This window comes from Eurosta solidaginis, chromosome 3 (assembly GCF_040869045.1).
Source record: "Eurosta solidaginis isolate ZX-2024a chromosome 3, ASM4086904v1, whole genome shotgun sequence".
Taxonomy (NCBI): Eukaryota; Metazoa; Arthropoda; class Insecta; order Diptera; family Tephritidae; genus Eurosta; species Eurosta solidaginis.
The window spans coordinates 35,199,535-35,218,031 of NC_090321.1; the positions used below are offsets into that span (position 1 = coordinate 35,199,535).

General features: G+C 34.7%; 1 protein-coding gene across 1 annotated transcript; it reads left to right on the forward strand.

Moving 5' to 3' along the window:
- The first annotated feature begins 541 nt into the window (after nucleotides 1–541).
- Nucleotides 542–17,749, forward strand: LOC137246324 (fas apoptotic inhibitory molecule 1). Its single transcript, XM_067777433.1, has 4 exons — nucleotides 542–754; nucleotides 16,491–16,744; nucleotides 17,046–17,318; nucleotides 17,385–17,749. Exons 2-4 carry the CDS (start codon nucleotides 16,541–16,543, stop codon nucleotides 17,568–17,570), a joined length of 663 nt encoding a protein of 220 aa, XP_067633534.1. The 5' UTR covers nucleotides 542–754; nucleotides 16,491–16,540; the 3' UTR covers nucleotides 17,571–17,749.
- The last annotated feature ends 748 nt before the right edge of the window (nucleotides 17,750–18,497 follow it).

An 18,497-nucleotide genomic window follows, 5' to 3' on the forward strand; every position in this document is an offset into this window, starting at 1 on the left:
AATTCCTTCTTTTTCTGTCTCCTCACATTAGCATCGGGTTAAATGTCGTTTGTTGACAGCGTCATCCATTTCAGATAGAAGGCTAGCAAAACTTCAAGTTTATTCCTATGCAGTTTAATGTTATTTTATAACTTTTCATTTCCCACAGGGTAAGCAATAAGACCAACTTTTTTCACGTTTATGACAGTGAAACTTTCAACACAACAGTAGTGAACGTATACGCGCTGAGAAATAGCATATGAGAGCACATTTGTGTGTGTGCGTGTGAGTTACTGCTTAGTAAAGCATGCCGGCATTAGCAATAACAGTTTGGCGCCCACTTTTCATTGTGCCATTGCCGCCATTATCGTGGTCGATGCAAGGCAATGACAGGAATATCTATAATGGTTGTGACGCTGAGGGTAAGAACAACAACAACAACAATAACAAGTGGAGCACAAAAAATAGTTTACTACTGGACGTAGTATGTGTTCGTTATTGCATACCGTAAGGCGCTAACATGCTTTTCGCTAAAGACGACCGACCAACCAAAATATTCATTCAGTTCGTTTGTGACGGCTCAACAAAACGGTTTCAAATATTTTAGCTTTAAATTAAGTTTGAAATATTTTTTTGTGCAAACAAAAAATTACGTGCCGCTTAAAATCTTATGCTTTTAATATAAGAGAATTGAGTATCTAAAAATTATGAAAACAATTTATTGAAAGTTTTATTGGAAAATGTGATAGAGAGCGAAAATAGACGTAGTGCAACGGTACTTTTGTAATAACTATTTACATAAATTGAATTTAATAACAAAAAAATTAAGTCAACTTTTGAGAAAAATTAAACGTAGCTACAACAAGAAGCATATCAGCATTTAACAATTTTCCCTTAGTGCTCTTATACCAATTTCAAAACATACGTGTCCCAATTTCGTATAGAAATTTGTGTACTGGCACTCCGGACTTTCTTTTTTGGTTTTTATATATTATTTATTTATAATTAATGTACGTTTGCAATCATTATTTGAGTTTTCGAAAAAATTTAATTGCAAATAAATTAAATTAATTACAATTTCTTTTTCAAAACGTGCTGGAAATTTTGCGAAAAAATTATAATTTTAATTTATCTTATTTGATATTTTTTACTTCCTTTATGTTAGGTCGGTTGAACGTTTGTCCGCTTTTCATACAAATCTTGCAATCGATTTTTAAGTAACTTCTCATTGAGCTACAAACGTGAAACTTTACACATATGTAGGTTAGAACACCGTGACAATGCAACAAAAGAAAAAAATCCGTTAGGTGACGCACGGATCGAAATAATTAGATAGGAATTTGAAAATTTTCAAACCAGCTTTTAAGTAACTTCTCGATGAGCTAGAGACTTGAAATTTCAAACTTAATTCAGAGCTCTATGACAGCCAATGACACGATACAAAAAAATCGCTATGGGGCGCACGGGATGGGGTATTCAGAAAAATCGTACGAAACGGAGGGAATTTTGGGATTGATTTTTATGTAAGTTCTCGTTGAGCTACAACTGTAAAACTTCACAGATAATATAAGACGCCGAGAAAGTTTAAGAAAAGAAGAAAAAATTCCGATAGGTGGTGCACGGATCGAAATATTTAGATAAGAATTTGGAAATTTGGTGTTTTGAGATCGATTTTAAAGTAACTTCTCATTGAGCTACAAACATGAAACCTCAGAGACAGGTTAAGACACCGTGACAAAGGAACAAAAGGATAAAAACTTTCTCTTAGGTGGATAATAATTAAGAAATTTTAAACCGGGTTTTAAGTAACTTCTCGATGAGCTAGAGGCTAAAAATTTAGAGCTTAGTGCAGAGGTCGATGACACAATACAAAAAGTTTCGTTAGAGGGCGCACGGACTGAGATATTTAGAAAAATCAAACGGAACGGAGGGAATTTTGGGTTTGATTTTTATGTAAGTTCTCATTGAGCTACACGCGTAAAACTTAACAGATAGGTTAAGACGCTGAGAAAATGTGAGAAAAGGAGAAAATAAAAATAAAATAAAAAAATTTTAAGCACCTGCTTTATATAAATGGACGAAAATCAGAGAAAAATGTCTCCTTATATAAAGACATATTCTTGCTAAACTTTGATTTTTAAATGTTGACATAGAAATTGCAAAAATATTTATGAGAAGTAAAAATATAAAGGTGAAGCGCAATTGATTGACTAATAATATCTCCTTTCCTACCAACTTTCCAACCAAGTCATGTGCGCTCCACTTTTATGTTTTCAAAAATAAAAATAAAAACTTCTCATAAATATTTTTGCAACTTCTATGTCAAAATTTAAAAATCAAAGTTTAGCAAGAATATGTCTTTATATAAGGAGACATTTTCGCTGATTTTTGTCCATTTATATAAAGCAAGTGCTTAAAATTTTTTAATTTTATTTTCATTACAATTTTCCTTATAAAAGGGATATTTTTTGAATTATTTTATCATTAAAAAAATTTGCAATTTTTGAAACAAAAAATTGTTAACGAAATTTTTCTTAATACATTTTTAAATGCAATGATTTTATAAAACCATGGATTTTACATCAACGATGTCGCTGAAATTTGGCCATTTTTTTATATTTTGCAAGCAGTTAGACCAGGGATGGGCCCATTTTCGGCTCCTAAATCAGTTTCAGTGCCAGCGAGTGCTAGGTGAGACGTTTGTGTTTTGGGGCGTTAGGGGAGTAAAAAAATACATTGGAAATATTGTACGCTTCGCCTCAAACGATATTCGTCGCAAGAAGCATTGTACAGGTTTACAAGTATGATATGTATGAGAAGGAAATAATTTCTTTCCCTTTCTAACACACGGCAGTTTGACACTTCGGTCAGTGTCAAACTAGCGTGGAACCCAGTGGAACATGAGTTTTGACACTGAACGAAGTGTCAAAATTACCGGGGTTGCTTCGTCGAAAGCGACACAGGGAAGCAAAAAAGGGATCGGAATATTAGATATGGGTTGCTGTGGTGGTAAATTTTTTTGAACGAATTTAGTAGGAAATTTTAAGTGCACCCATATGGGTCCTTCAGAAAATTATAAAAAAGTCTTCAATTGGGGTATCTGAGGACGCGTAGTTATTCCAGTATTAAGAATACAAACACGGGAGTTAAGTTTTTCTACCCGTTCAAAAGTTCTCCACGAAAAACAGTTTGAAACCGAGGTCGACTGCAATAACCCGTCCATAAAAGCGGAAAAAAAATGAAAATACGCGTTTTGTCCTGTTATCAATAGTCCAAAGGCGGAAAAGTATTCGAATTATTGGAAGCGAGGCAAAAACGCGTCTATTAATACCTCCCCCGACGGTTTTGGTCGTGTTTTAGCAATCTTCCCCGGTAATAAAGTATCACAATTTGTTAAATAAAATTGTCCAAAATATATGGATATTAAAGAAAGATGTAATTAAGTGCTCGTTTGAAAGTAAATAAGTATATTTCTTTGTAATATAACAATAAAAATTTTAAGCAGTTTTCGATAGCAACTACTAAATTTTTTTTGTTCCTAAGAAGTACAACAGTGCCAAATAGCATCCACAAAAAAAACGAACAAGAACAAGCATTTTATCAGGTGAGCGTGGCTGTGTATGTGCGTCCTTCTACATATCCTACTTGTAGACCTGTACTATGGCAAGAAGGTTGCGGAAACACTAAAAAACTGAAATGAAAGTATTCTCTCTCAACCTCGAAAACCAATTCCCAAACTGTGTTGCAATAGTACGAAAACAAAAACATACATTTTTTGGCAAGAAATACGAAAAACGGAATAACCATAGACCGAAGTCGACTTTATGTTAAGCAGCGCATTATTGACATTCATTTCGCCTTAACATACATTTAATTATATGCAAGCCGATTCATTTTGCAATATATACATAAAAGTGTTTAAAAAAGTATTTTTAAAGTAGTAGCATTAGGGGAAGTAGTAGTAGAAAAACGTACTAATGCACGTTTCGTATACAATCGTGGGAAAACGAAACCCTTTTCAGACTTGTTGGCAGTGTTGCCGTGGGCCTAGAAAGAAATATATCAGTTTACAAATAAAAAAAGGTACCAATCGCATAAACAACGACTAATTTTACCAGTTTTATTATAAACATAACTGCTTTCATTTATAAATTTGAAATTATGGAGGAATTTTCAAATTTCTTCAGCTCACATACATATATCGTTAAATCCACACTGCAAAAATTGTTGGAGCAGGTGTTGCATGTGTGTTTAGTTTACGGCGACCATATTTCTAATTCTAAAACTTGCTTTGTTTATTATTTGAATCATAAAGGAACTTTTAAAATTACAACTGAAAATTCAGTTCGAGTTGTGAATCACAAAAGTGACATTACATATTTGTGTCCTTTAGTGCGAGCGAAGCCGCCGGTAAAGGCTAGTTTATCCTAAAACGCTTAATAATTTGAACATAATAAGAGCGGTGGCAGCTCTATTTTCCACATATGTACTTATAAGGCCAAATACTCCCTCTTTATCAATCTTATACGTGTTTGTATATTAATCTTTTCCTGTGTTCTTCTCCCCACATACCTGCACTTGATCGTCCCTCACCGAGCACTTAAATGTGCAAAGCGTGCCCGTATGAGCAAAAGGCTCACACGAGCCTTTTTGCCCATCGCTGAGTTAGACTTAAGCGGGAATCATTGGTGCCGTATGTCGTATCACTGTAGTCGTATCCCTAACGTAATCAGCTGTTTATCGTTACGACGGTAAACCAAAAACCAATTGGTTGGCCACGATACGGTTACGACCTTAGCGGCACCAATAATCGATTGCATTGATTCTCAAAAGGTTGGTCGAATCAGCAGTTATAAGGTTACCGATACGGTTACCGATAAAGCACCAATGTCTGCAGCTTTATACTTATACTTGTGTGACTACGGATAACACAGGCTGACAAATTTTAGACGCAATACTTTTCTAAAGGCCTTCGGTACGCTGAATCTTAGAACGATGGCAGAATTTTAAAATTGGTTCTGGTTTAGAAGATATTTATAACAGAAATCGCTAAAAACAAGTTTCTCTGATATTTTCACCGCGCTTTTTCATCACGATGGGTGCTTTTATTACAAAACAACATATAGAATTCGAAATTGCAAATATTTTTCTTAGCTTTGTTTTTTAGAATGCTCTCTTTGCTATTCGAGATATTGTTCTTTGAACTTTTATTTGTTTTGCGTTAGTTTATCTATCCAAAATTTCGTTGACGAATTTGAAGTCTACTTTTAGACCTGTTAGTCACTTGAAATCTGCATTTTAGCGGTTTTAGGAAACCATGCATGTACGAAAAAATTTATATTTAAGTAATAAAGCAAATCGTTTAAAACAAAGGAATTATATCGAATACTCCATCTGTTATACAACTCGAAACCCATTATGAGAAAGTCTGCCTAAAAGTATGCTACACATATCGCGATCAAGGACATATATATATCACATGTTAATATCGAGAAAATCTAAAATGTCTTTGTGAGGGAAATGAATCCGCTTTCAAACGGTACATGTAGATTTTTTATGAAAATTTCTTTTCGGCGCAAAATTACGTATTGACAGCAGCCTAAAACCATAATATTCTTATCTTTATGAAAGTAATGAAAAATCTGATTTTGTTTTCGAGTTTTAAAGAAGTTCCACCTAACTCAGAGATCTGAAACTTTGAACGATGATTTGGGCTCTATTAGAATGTAATATTTAGTGTAAAAGAGTTTTCTCGATGAGGCAGGGATAGAGATATTTAGAAATATTTTGAAATCCCACTTACAAAATGTGGAATCTGGCAACCGCTAGTTGAGTAACTTCCCGAAGAGCTAGATTCTTGAAACTAAGAACATATTTTAAAACCGCATGACAATCCAACACGAGGCAAAAAATTGTTCGCTAAGTGGTTCAGGGATCGTGAAAACTCAAAAAATCGTTCCTTGAACATTAAACACAGCTTTGGGCTCTATGAGGTTGTTATACTTAGGACTGAAGAATTTTCTAGATGGCACATAGATCGAGTAATTTAGTGATATTTAGAAAGTCCATTTACAATATGTGGAATGTTGGGACCGCAATTTGAGTAACTTCCCATAGAGCTGATTTCTTCAAACTAAGAACGTATTTCAAAACCTCATGACAATGCAACATAAAGGAAAAAGTTTTCGCTATGCGGTCCAGGGACCGTAAAAATTCGAAAAAAAGTGGTCCGAATTCGGAAATTTCGCTTTCGAGGTTAAAGAACTTCCCGATAACACGGAGAACTAAAACTTAAAAAAAAACTTTGAACTCTTTTAAGTTAAAATATTTAGAATAAAAGAGTTTTCTATACTGGACAGGGATAGAGATATTTAGTGATATTTAGAACGTCTATTTACATTATATGCAATCTTGGCAACGAAAGAAAGGAAAAAATTTCGCTAGGACATCCAGAGACCGTGAGAATTTAAAAAAAGTCCGAACTTGGAAATTTCGCTTTAGAGTTTTAAGGAACTTTCTGATAACCCAGAGGCCTGAAATTTACTTATATCTATATATTTAAAAATCAAATTCTGTGTGTGTATTACCTATGGAAACGTATTTCCCACACTTCAATCATCACCAAATTTTGGCTATAGGTTCCTTCGATCAACTGGAAAGTTTTAGGCTAAAAATAATTTGGATATATAAAAGGGGCGTGGACCTCCCATACTGAAGGTATAAATCCCAGAACATTGAAATTCAGTAAGGAATTATATAAGGTCAATCCCTAACACCACCAAGAAAATGTGGAATTTGGAAAAAGGGGCGTGGCAACTCCCATACAAATGGGATGCATATCTCTGGATGTAATAATGGTAGGATAGTAAAAATTGGTAAGGAGCTATATGACGTTAAGCCCTAACACCTCCATTAAAATGTGGAATTGGAAAAAAGGGGCGTGGCACCTTCCCTACAAATGGGATTTTTCAGAGCTATGGCTGCCGTATAAACTTAGGTTATTTTAACACTTGGAATTTGACTGCATTGTTGAGTTTGGCTGTTATTCCTTTTGGACGTTTAGTAATCTGCCGCCGTTAAAAAAATTTGATAGCTTCAGTCTATCTACATCCTCTATAAAAATCAAATTCTGTGTGTGTGTCCCTATGGAAACGTATTTCCCACACTTCAAAAATCACCAAATTTCGGCTATAGGTTCCTTCGATCAAGACATGGGTTTTTTATATTTCAGAGTAAAGAATTTTAAATTTAAGTTTTTTTTTGGCTATGCGAACGAATAATCTTAGCTCCCAAAAATTATCATGTTAACAAAATCAATGATCGCATTCAAAACCAAATTCCTGGTGAAGTGGCGAAATACAAATCGATCGACAAAGTTACAGATGAAGATCAAATTGTGAATTATCCAATTGAATTTCTAAACTCTTTAGAACCACCTGGAAGGCCTGCGCATATATTAACTTCGAAAATTGAATCACCAATCATGCTTCTTCAGAATTTAGACCCACCAAAATTGTGCAGTGGAACCAGACTTTGCGTTAAGAAATTAATGCTGAATGTAATCGAAGCACAACCATCAGCGGTAAAAGCGGAGGTGAATATATGCTCATTCCACGGATCCCAATAATTCCTACAGTTTTGCCATTCAATTTTAAACTCTTACAGTTTCCTGTACGCCTTGCTTTTCCAATGAAAATCAAAAAAAAATAAAGGACAATCGCTTACTGTTGCAGAATTAAATTTAGAGTGTCCGTGCTTTGCCCATGGCCAGCTATATGTGGCCTGCTCTAGAGTTGGAAAGCCAAAAAATTTGTTTATCTTTGCACGGAACGAAAAAATCAAAAATATTGTGTATCACATACATTACAATAAGATACAATAATAAAATGTTTTAAACGAAAATTTCACCAAATGTGCGTACAAAATTCAATTCAATTTACAGAACAATAAACTAAATTATCAACAAACAAAACAGAAATAACGCAACATTCATTCGATCTCGGGCGTTACAACGTACGCCGGGTACAGCTAGTAATAATATAAATATACTTTGGTCTCTATTAGGTTATAAGAATTTGAATATCAAGTAGAACTGAGTATAAGGTTTTAGTAAAAAATAACTCAGACTATCTGGCATCACTGTTCGATTAAACTTAAAAAATACTTCTAACTTGTAAGCCTAATGTCAGCCATTTTGCGGTGTGAAACAAAAAGAAATAAAGGATCATTCGATTTTAACCACGAAGCCGGCAGTTTTGTTTAATTTAAAGAAAAGAGCTTTCCGCATATTTTAAATAAAAGAGTTTTCAATATTGGACAGGGATCGAGATATTTAGAAAATCCTGCGATCGATTTATAAGTTACTACTCACTGAGCTAAAACATTTCGAGTCGAAGTGCAGTAAGCTTGTAGTTTTTGGTTTGATTTTAAAACCAGAAGTGTGAACAAAAGTTCTGGTTATTGGTTTTTAAAACTATTTACTTTGTTTTAAAGTCCGAAATTTACACAATTTTATATTCAAATATTTGTTAAACATTTTGGTCTAGTTTTAAAATAATTTTAAGATTTTGGACTTATTGCTTAGTTAAGTTTATAATTTAAATTGAATAAAATTAAAAAAACGCAGTAGTTAATTGCGATGTTTAAAATTTAATACAAAATTGAAAAATTGCATAAACTGATGAAGAGTTCAAAGTTTAAACTCAAATTATTAACCGTGTATGTATAAGAAACTGTTTTGAAAAAAAAAAAAATCGATAACACTTTGTATAAATAAAATTTTTTATTTTAGACTTTTCAGCAGTAAATTAAAAGTTTTTTTTTTTTTTTTTTTTTTTTGTAAATTATAAATTTATGTTTGAAGATTTTTTAAACTTATGGTTTTGTTTTAAAACAAGAAGTGTGTACAAGTGCCTATTTATAGATTTTTTAAATTTTATGGTCTTATTGCAAAACCGGAATTTTCTACAAGTTTATGATGTGTTCTCCTGCAATAAATACGGTCCGCTGTCAAGGAAACCCCTGTATATATAGAAAGATAACCATTTATATCGCCAGACTTCTTAAGGCTTTTCTTGCATTAATTTATTTTGAAACAGACGTACGTTTTCCCATACACATACACATATGTATATGCATATGTACTCAAAGTACACTACACGACAGTTGATTGGTCTCATTTGCAAGGATCCTCAATCGAAAGAAATATATTAAAACGTTTTATTGTGCCCTATCAGTGGATACATTTAAATATCGATCTCTGAGTGATATATCAACCTTTAACGGCGACCGTATCGAAAACGCTCTATCTCAGTAAGCTTTTGAAAAACGCTCTATATCATAATTTATTGCAAAAAATTCCCTATCTCAGAATTCCATTGAAAGTCGCCCTATCTAAGCATAAATTCAATGTGTTTCGACATTAGATAGGGCGTTATTGAAACAAATCCTGAGCTAGGGCGTTTTTGAAAAATATTCTGAAATAAATTGTTTTTGAACTGGCAGCAGAGACAGGATGATATTCCACAAAGCCTTAGATGCACACATTACCTTGAAGTTGATTATTAAATTACAAAGTATTAACGGCCTTTCAACAGAACGTTTTTTGGAAAAAGGAAACACAATTTACAAAGTAGAGAAAATCAAGAAATTTGTCATAACACCAAGAAGATATGTTATAAGCTTAATTGTCTAAGGCTCCTGCTGATTTCTAAAAAGCTTTTAAATCCCTCTTGGGAAAACTCTAAATAATAATAAAAAAAACTTCGTTGTTTATCCTTTTATAGTTTCAGCAAACTATTCAAGATTTTGTTGGTACTGATATTGAAAAATATCATTTTATTTAAAGTTAATAGGTGACTTCCAGAAACAAATATGTAGATAATATTATTACGGTTATCAAAGTTCGTTGGCGGCCACCGTGGTGTGATGGTAGCGTGCTTCGCCTACCACACCGTGTGCCCTGGGTTCACACTTCACGGGCAAAGCAACATCAATATTTTAGAAATAAGGTTTTTCAATTAGAAGAAAATTTTTCTAAGCGGGGTCGCCCCTCGGCAGTATTTGGCAAGCGCTCCGGGTGTATTTCTGCCATGAAAAGCTCTCAGTGAAAACTCATCTGCCTTGCAGATGCCGTTCGGAGTCGGCCTAAAACATGTAGGTCCCGTCCGGCCAATTTGTAGGAAAAATCAAGAGGAGCAAGGGGTTATGTAGCGCAATATATAGCTTCTCCAACCCAATTGTCAACCTCACCTTCGAGCGGCGACCAGACGAGGCTCTGGCGACCCCAATCTCCTCATGGAACTTGGGGGTGGGGAGGGAGGGATGGCCTGAAGGTTCAATGTGGCCATATAAATCGTTCCCGAGATGGTCGGGCCAGCACATTAATGGTGCTGTGTTACCGGAGCGTATCGGATCTGTATTTGCCAAAGGACCATCACATCGATAACACTCCCCAAAGCCTTCGGGGAGTAACCTAATCGCTACAACAACAACAACAACAGGAGCACGTCGCAAATTGGAAGAGAAACTCGGCCTCAGATCTCTTCGGAGATTATCGCGCCTTACATTTATTTATTTATTATCAAATTTCGTAGTGTATGTACAGCAGCGAACAAAAAATTAGTAGTGGCAAGTTTTCTCAAATTTCGTCAAAAAACTTTTCCATATTTTATTTTCAGTAATTTAAGAAAAAAACGTCTAAGAATTTTATAACTGAAACTATGCAAATCAATCTCAAAACTATTTTCGAAAAAATTCGAACACTTTACAAGAAAATCGAACTTTTTATTTTGAATTCTCTGAATTTTTTTGGGTATGCAACTTTGTAGCCCAATCAGTCTATAGTCTAACAAAGTACAAGTTACGGTCTTTTAAACTTCCATTTATGTTTCTTCCATATAGAGGGCGCAAAGCTTTATTGCCTACATGGCAGAAAATCTGAAACTTACTTACTTACTTAAATTGGCGCTTAACCGTCTAAACGGTTATGGCCGTCCAACAAGGTGCGCCAGTCGCTCCTTCGCTCCGCCAACCGGCGCTAATTGGTCACACCAAGGGAGTTTAAATTGTTTTCCACCTGGTCCTTCCAACGGAGTGGGGGCCGCCCTCTACCTCTGCTTCCATAGGCTGGTTCCGATAGAAACACTTTCTTGGCCGGAGCATCATCATTCATTCGCATAACATGGCCTAGCCAGCGCAGCCGCTGCGTTTTTATTCGCTGGACTATGTTGATGTCCGCGTATAGCTCGTACAGCTCATCATTAAATCTTCTTCGGAACTCGCCATCGCCAACGCGTAGAGGTCCATAAATCTTTCGAAGAACTTTTCTCTCGAACACTCCCAAAGCCGCTTCATCTGCTGTTGTCATTATCCATGCTTCTGCCCCATATAGCAGGACAGTTACGATAAGTGTCTTGTAGAGTATGATTTTCGTTCGCCGAGAGAGGACTTTACTTTTCAATTGCCTACCTAGTCCAAAGTAGCATTTATTGGCAAGATTGATTCTTCGCTGGATTTCAGTGCTGATGTTGCTAGTGTTGATGCTGGTTCCCAAATAAACGAAGTCTTTTACTATTTCGAAATTATGGCTGCCAACAGTAGCGTGGTTGCCAAGGCGCGTATGCGCTGACTCTTTGCTCGATGACAGCAGGTACTTCGTTTTGTCCTCATTCACCATCAAACCCATCTTTACCGCTTTACCGCTTCTTTTTCCAGTTTGGAGTAAAATCTGAAACACCCTTCGGCAAAAAATAAAAACGAAGTTTGAGAGACCGATACATTTTATTTTCTTAGACTAAAATTGTTTGGGATACAAAAGTGCATCATCAAAAAAAAAAAAAAAATTCAGAAAACTCAAAAACAAAAAGTTTGACATTTTCGTATGCTTTCGTCTAGTTTTTTGGAAACCGGTTTTAAGAGTGGTTTTCAAAGTTTCAGTAACAAAACTAATTGACGTTTTTTCCTAAATAGACGGAAATTAAAAGAGAGGAATTTATTTCACGAAATTTGACAAAGAATTTCCATTGCTATTTTCGTGCTCACTGCTGTAGGTACAATTTCCGCTATGATACTAGGTCACTCATATCCACCCTATACTTCATGCTCCAAGTTCACATATATGTACATATATTAGCTTAATCATTTAATTATCAGGATATGTATAATTTTGTTTGCTATTGTAGTTGTTGTTGTTTTTTTTTGTTATTCTATTGATTTTATATAGTTATTTGTGTCGTTCACCATATGCAATTACAGTGCATTCAAAAGAACTCGACATACAAACAAACAAATTCATTCATACAAAAAACAAATAAAAATGATAAAAAAAATAGCACAAAGGACGAGACTTAATTTGTATCTGTGTATGTAGTACGTACAAGTGTATTACTCAAATGCACTCTAACGTTGCAAAAAAGTACAAAGAAATGGTTTGATTAGCAGACTAGACGTTGTATGGCAGATTAATGGCTCATAGCTCATAGATAAAATATCTAATAAAGCACAATTTATTTCTTCATAAATATTAAATGAGAGAATAACTTTTATTAAATTTTTTTATGAGAAGTTAAGTTTATGAGATAGTAAGCTGGGTCGATTTATTAACCTATATCGCGCCATCGATTTTTTAATAGGTTTTGGGCTCAGGAAAAAAAAGTTGCACTAAGAATACCCAAAAAAATAATTTTCGAGCGTGCAAAGTTTGAGTTTTTTGACTTTTTTTCTTTGATTTTTAAGGTTTTTTTCATGAACTACTTACAAAATTTGCATTTGATTTTAAAATTTTCATGTTTACCCTGTCCGACTCAAAATTGTCCGCTAAAAACTTTGGCGATAACAGTTTTTTGAAAAAAAAAAATATTTTTTGGGTTTTGAGGAGTGTTTTGGTGAAAAAATTTATTTTTTCGCCATTTTTTTAAGGGTTTCTTCAGAAACGTTCAAAAGTGTTGCCGATGAAAATGAATTTGTCACATAGTTCCTATCCCACTTAAAATTATGCGATAAAAACGTTGGCAATAACAGTTAAAAAATTTTTTTTTTTTGGTTTTTGGGACTTGTTTTGGTCGAAATCGATTTTTTTCATTCTCAAGGCTCCAAATCATTTTTTATGTATATGTTTCCGTTAGACCCACCAATAAGTATACCAAAATGATCAGGGGTTGAGCTGAGTTGATTTAGCTATGTCCGTCTGTCCGTACGTCCGTCCGTCCGTCCGTCTGTCCGTTTGTTTGAACGCAAACTAGTCCCTCAATTTTTGAGATATCTTGATGAAATTTGGTAAGCAGGCATATTTTGATGGGGGATTTGACATTTGTTGGAATCGACCGGATCGGACCACTATAGCATATACATACCTCCCATACAACCGATTGTTCAATAAGAGGGTTTTCGCCATTTCTGCCCCATTTCTGCCTCATCTTAACAGCTAGTAACATCAAATTTTACCACAAGCTTACGTATTGGGCATAGATGGTTGTCTGAAAAAATCGTCTAAATCGGACTAAAAATCGATTTCGACAAAAATAATGAAAATCCTCTTACCTGAACAGTCGGTTGTATGGGATATATATTATAAATATGTCCGATCTTGACGATTTTTTCAGACAACCATCTATACCCAATACGTAAGCTTGTGGTAAAATTTGTTGTTACTAGCTGTTAAGATGAGGCAGAAATGGGGCAGAAATGGCGAAAACCCTCTTATTGAACAATCGGTTGTATGGGAGGTATGTATATGCTATAGTGGTCCGATCCGGTCGATTCCAACAAATGTCAAATCCCCCATCAAAATATGCCTGCTTACCAAATTTCATCAAGACATCATTGAACAATCGGTTGTATGGGGGGTATATGCTATAGTGGTCCGATCCGGTCGATTCCGACAAATGTCAAATCCCCCATTAAAACATGCCTGCTTACCAAATTTTATAAAGATATCTCAAAAATTGAGGGACTAGTTTGCGTTAAAACAAACGGACAGACGGTCGGACGGACGGACAGACGGACACAGCTAAATCAACTCAGCTCGTCCCCTGATCATTTTGTTATACTTATTGGTGGGTCTAACGGAAACATATACATAAAAAATGAAAAAAATCGATTTCGACCAAAACAAATCCCAAAAACCAAAAAAAAATTTTTTTTTTAAACTGTTAATGCCAACGTTTTTATCGCATAATTTTAAGTGGGTTAGGAACTATGAGACAAATTCGTTTTCATCGGAAACACTTTTGCACGTTTTTGAAGAAACCCTTAAAAAAAATGGTGAAAAAATAAAAACAACCCAAAAAATATTTTTTTTTTTCAAAAAACTGTTATCGCCAAAGTTTTTAGCGGACAATTTTGAGTCGGACAGGGTCTACATGAAAATTTTAAAATCAAATGAAAATTTTTTAAGTAGGTCATGAAAAACCCTTAAAAATCAAAGAAAAAAAAAGTCAAAAAACACAAATTTTGCAAGTTCGAAAATTATTTGTTTGGGTATGCTTAGTGGAACTATTTTTTCCTGAGCCCAAAACCTATCGAAGAATCTATGGCGCGATATGGGTTAACTTTCGTCCATGCAAATCAACCCAGCTTAATGAGATAGTCATTGGTCGAAGCTATGAACCTTGAGCTCAATGAGAGAGTTTTCGAAAAAATTGGGAATTTAAGTTTTTTGTAGTACGGAGGTGTTATTTGCGAAATTTGACTTTACCTAACTACTTTTTTGAGGTATTGCTACTTTTAGGTGTAACAAAGCTCGAACTTTGTGAAAAATATACAAACAAAAAATGTTTCGTAGGCGCACTGGTACCCGTCTTTTCAAGTGGCACGGATATGTGTGCGTGTATTTGATTGGCTTTTCTCTAAACGAAGTGTTTATTTAATTAAGTTTTTTATACCGAGCTGTACTTTAACACATGCTATTATAACATTAATTGGATAACGGTTGGTTGTACAGGTATAAAGGAATCGAGATACAGACTTCCATATATCAAAATCATCAGTATCGAAAAAAATTTGACTAAGCAATGTCCGTCCGTCCATTAATATGATGTAGCGGCCGCTAAATATCGGTACCGCCTTCGAGGAAATCAAACCTTTACATCGTCGTTAAGTATGAACAAATTCTAGAGATGCCGATACTTTTTCCATCTCTAGTTTGTTGGGGTTCATCTCTAAGGACGGTTTCCCCATCTCTAGCTTAACTGAACAATCGTTCAGATAGCTTCATTTGACATTTCCGTTTACACCAACATATGTAGCTTGACCCACACCCCCCCCCCCCCCCCCCCCCCCCCTTAAATCGATAATTGTGAATGTTTTGTACTACAAATCATTGTGAATTCATACAAGTGGCGAATGTTTAAAAAAAAAAGGTTCACAATAGCAAGCAGCCTTCATCACCTGATCACAAACCTTTCTTCCATTATCTGGCCATTCGTGACAGGCATTCTCCCTGTCAACCTTATTTGAAAGGTAGGTATGACCATCGAGGAATAGAAAGATTCTTGTAGGATTTCACAATGCTACAAATCAAAAAAAATCTATTGTGAATACACGGAAATCAACAAAACAGCTGACTTTTGTTTACACTTTTGCCTTGTACTTAACTGACAGTCGACGCCTCAATTAGCATGGAGAAAACGAGAATTTCGATAATTTATAGACAAGTGACTAACTTAAGATCGGCCTCTAATGATCTACTTTCCAGATATGAGACTTATGTAAACGTGTCGATTTTTTTTTTTTTGCAGTTTTTATATAACAAGATGTTCTTCATTTTCGTACTTACCTAATTCCTAATAGATAATTAAATAACTAGATTTCCCATTTAAATTTTAAATTTCGTTAATCGGATGTCAACAACATAACCTCACTTTTTCGGCAGCTCTATTTGCCAGTACTTACTTGTACTACAAAAGTACAAAATTGTGATTGGTTAATTTTTCGTAAAAATTTCCTCAAAAAATTTAGTTTACTGCGAAATTGTATCTATAATCTTTTGGGGAATACAAAGTTACGTTTATCTTTATATTTAAAAAATTCTGGTAGCGGCTTACAGTTATTATATTTCTAAACGTTTAGTCGAATCTACTCCGATCGTAGTAGAATTCAAAGGCAGTTATGTATGATAGACAGCCCTCTAAATTATGCAACCTGAATATTCATTCCATCATGGTGTACATTAACTTTTGTGGATATTCTTAAGACTTCTGAGTTAGCATTATCTGAGTTTATGAAACATAAGGTAGTCTTTATTTAAGTCGATATTTTAATGAACTTGAACTCCTATTCCATTTCGTTTTCCTAAGGACTATTTCACACGAGTCGATTTTTGGACCTTCAACCACACATATTGGCCATTAAGAAATCGACTGGTGTCAAAAGGCCTAAATATATCAGCTCTCTTTCTGCACTTCTCTTGAACTTATATGATATCAATTTACAATTGAAAGGGTTTCAGAACTTCTCCTGAACTCTGTCTGTCCTATATAAGCATAAGTATTCAACTGTCATCATAATTGCAGAATATTTTTAAACTTCAAATTGTCGTAAGAAACCACTAGCGCACATAAATATGTCCTTCCTTTCACCATCATTGAGATTGGAGAATCTCCCCAGCGAGCCGATAATGTCACTGGATCATCTACCAGAAGAAAAACGTTACAACAAAAATAATATTGTAGCCAAATGGTGTGCGCCAATAAATGGAAAAATGTATCGCATCGAATTGGAACATGGAACTACCACAGGCCGGCGAATGATATGGGTTAATGGGAAGGTAGGTATAAGCTCAAATGTTTATCAAAATAACTATTAAATTGTATATTGTAACAGGTTTTATGAGCGAGAGTGAGAAAGAAAGAGAGAGAGAGAGAGAGAGAGAGAGAGCGCTTACGAGCTTATTATATTATCACTAAGTGTACCTGCTCTCTTACATGCTTGTACTCAATGAACGTTAGTCATTGAACAATGAACGAACACGAGTACTCTTATCTTTCACTCAATATTAGTTCACTTTCACATACCCCATCTCATTTACTTAGTATATTTATCACTCACCTCTCGCATAAAATTTTCAGGAAGTCTTACGTCGCGATTGGATGTTCAAACTAGTTGGCGAGGATACATTTTATATAGATCAATCTCGTTGCATTTTACGTGTAGATCCAGCACCAGGTTTCAAATATGATTACTCACTCTGTATTGATGGTAAGCCGCATAAACAATATACCGATGAGTTGGCAAAACATTATCGCCTTTGGTTAGTTTCGATCGAAGATAACGAATATCGTATAATGTTGGAATTGAGTACGCTCAATTTATTTGTGAATGATCAGTTGCGTAATGAGACGGTGAGACAAACCTACTTAATCGATTTGTGAAATTCAATAAATTTGTATGTTTTCTCTTCTATGTAGGGCGAATTTGTAGACGGCGGCACGGATACAAAATTCAACGATAATGGTAATGAGTTTATCTTACAAGCTCGTTCGAGTGGAAATAAATTGGATGGCTTAACACACACTTTGATAGCGAATGGTGATGTGATACCTGAGGCTAAGATCTTAGAAGTAATGCAAGAACCATTCTCAATATTGTCGTAGGATTTAAATATATGAGAACATGCGTGGTGTAATGAGCGAATTGCGTTGAGGGAATGTCTAAGAGAAAAAGTGATACAATACTTTACTATTTTAATAGAGTACTCGTTATGTGCTAAAGTTGTAACAAAATTTTAATTAAATAAAGAAACAGAAAAATAATAAATAAAGAAACAGAAATTAAAAAGCTAATACTTTAAAGAATTTTTAAAAAACACTTGGAGGAAGCCAAAGAAAAAGTTAAAGGACACCCCTGCTTAATATCAACTGATAATAATTAGGATCGTTAAACTTTGTAAGAGGCCGCTTGTCATCTCTCTACGGCAGCTGGTCCCTATGCCCTGATATTTGGTCGAGTATACAGCTGCGAACAGGAAAGTAGCAGTGACAATTTGTATTAAATATCTTCAACTAAATTCTTCTTCACCTATGGCGTTTTTTTTCTTCTGAAAATAATGCAGGGTTGCGGGTTGCTGTTTTTTCTTCTCCCTCTCATGAATTTGTGCGTTCCTTTCACATGAGGGTATCATTGTTGTTTTTTTTTTTGCCATTATTTTCGATATTTTAAGACAAACTAATGAATTTAGTAACCTAAAATATTGCAACCAATGAAGGGTGTTTCAGATTTTCCTCTATACAAGTGATGAAAAGTTTTTTTATATGAAAGAAAACTTAAAACACCCTGGGAATAAAAGTTGTCAAAAATCAATAGCTCTTTTTTGAGTTGGCTACCAAGCGGCATACTCAAAAACGCTCATAAAAATCCAAGTAAAAGTTCGACATTTTCGTAAAGTTTTCTTGAATTTTTTCGAAAACCTTTCTGAGGTTGGTTTGCATTGTTTAGGTTACAAATTCATAGGATTTTCGTTTTAAAATATCGAATATAAATAAGAAATTTATTGGGCAGACTTTGATAGAAAATCACACTAC

What these genes read in the sequence shown, in the direction of transcription:
- LOC137246324 (XM_067777433.1), top strand. Translation starts at nt 16,541, where the DNA reads ATGTCCTTCCTTTCACCATCATTGAGATTGGAGAATCTCCCCAGCGAG. An exon ending in TGATATGGGTTAATGGGAAG is followed by an intron (nt 16,745 to 17,045) that starts GTAGGTATAAGC and finishes TAAAATTTTCAG; the next exon opens with GAAGTCTTACGTCGCGATTG. An exon ending in ATCAGTTGCGTAATGAGACG is followed by an intron (nt 17,319 to 17,384) that starts GTGAGACAAACC and finishes TCTTCTATGTAG; the next exon opens with GGCGAATTTGTAGACGGCGG.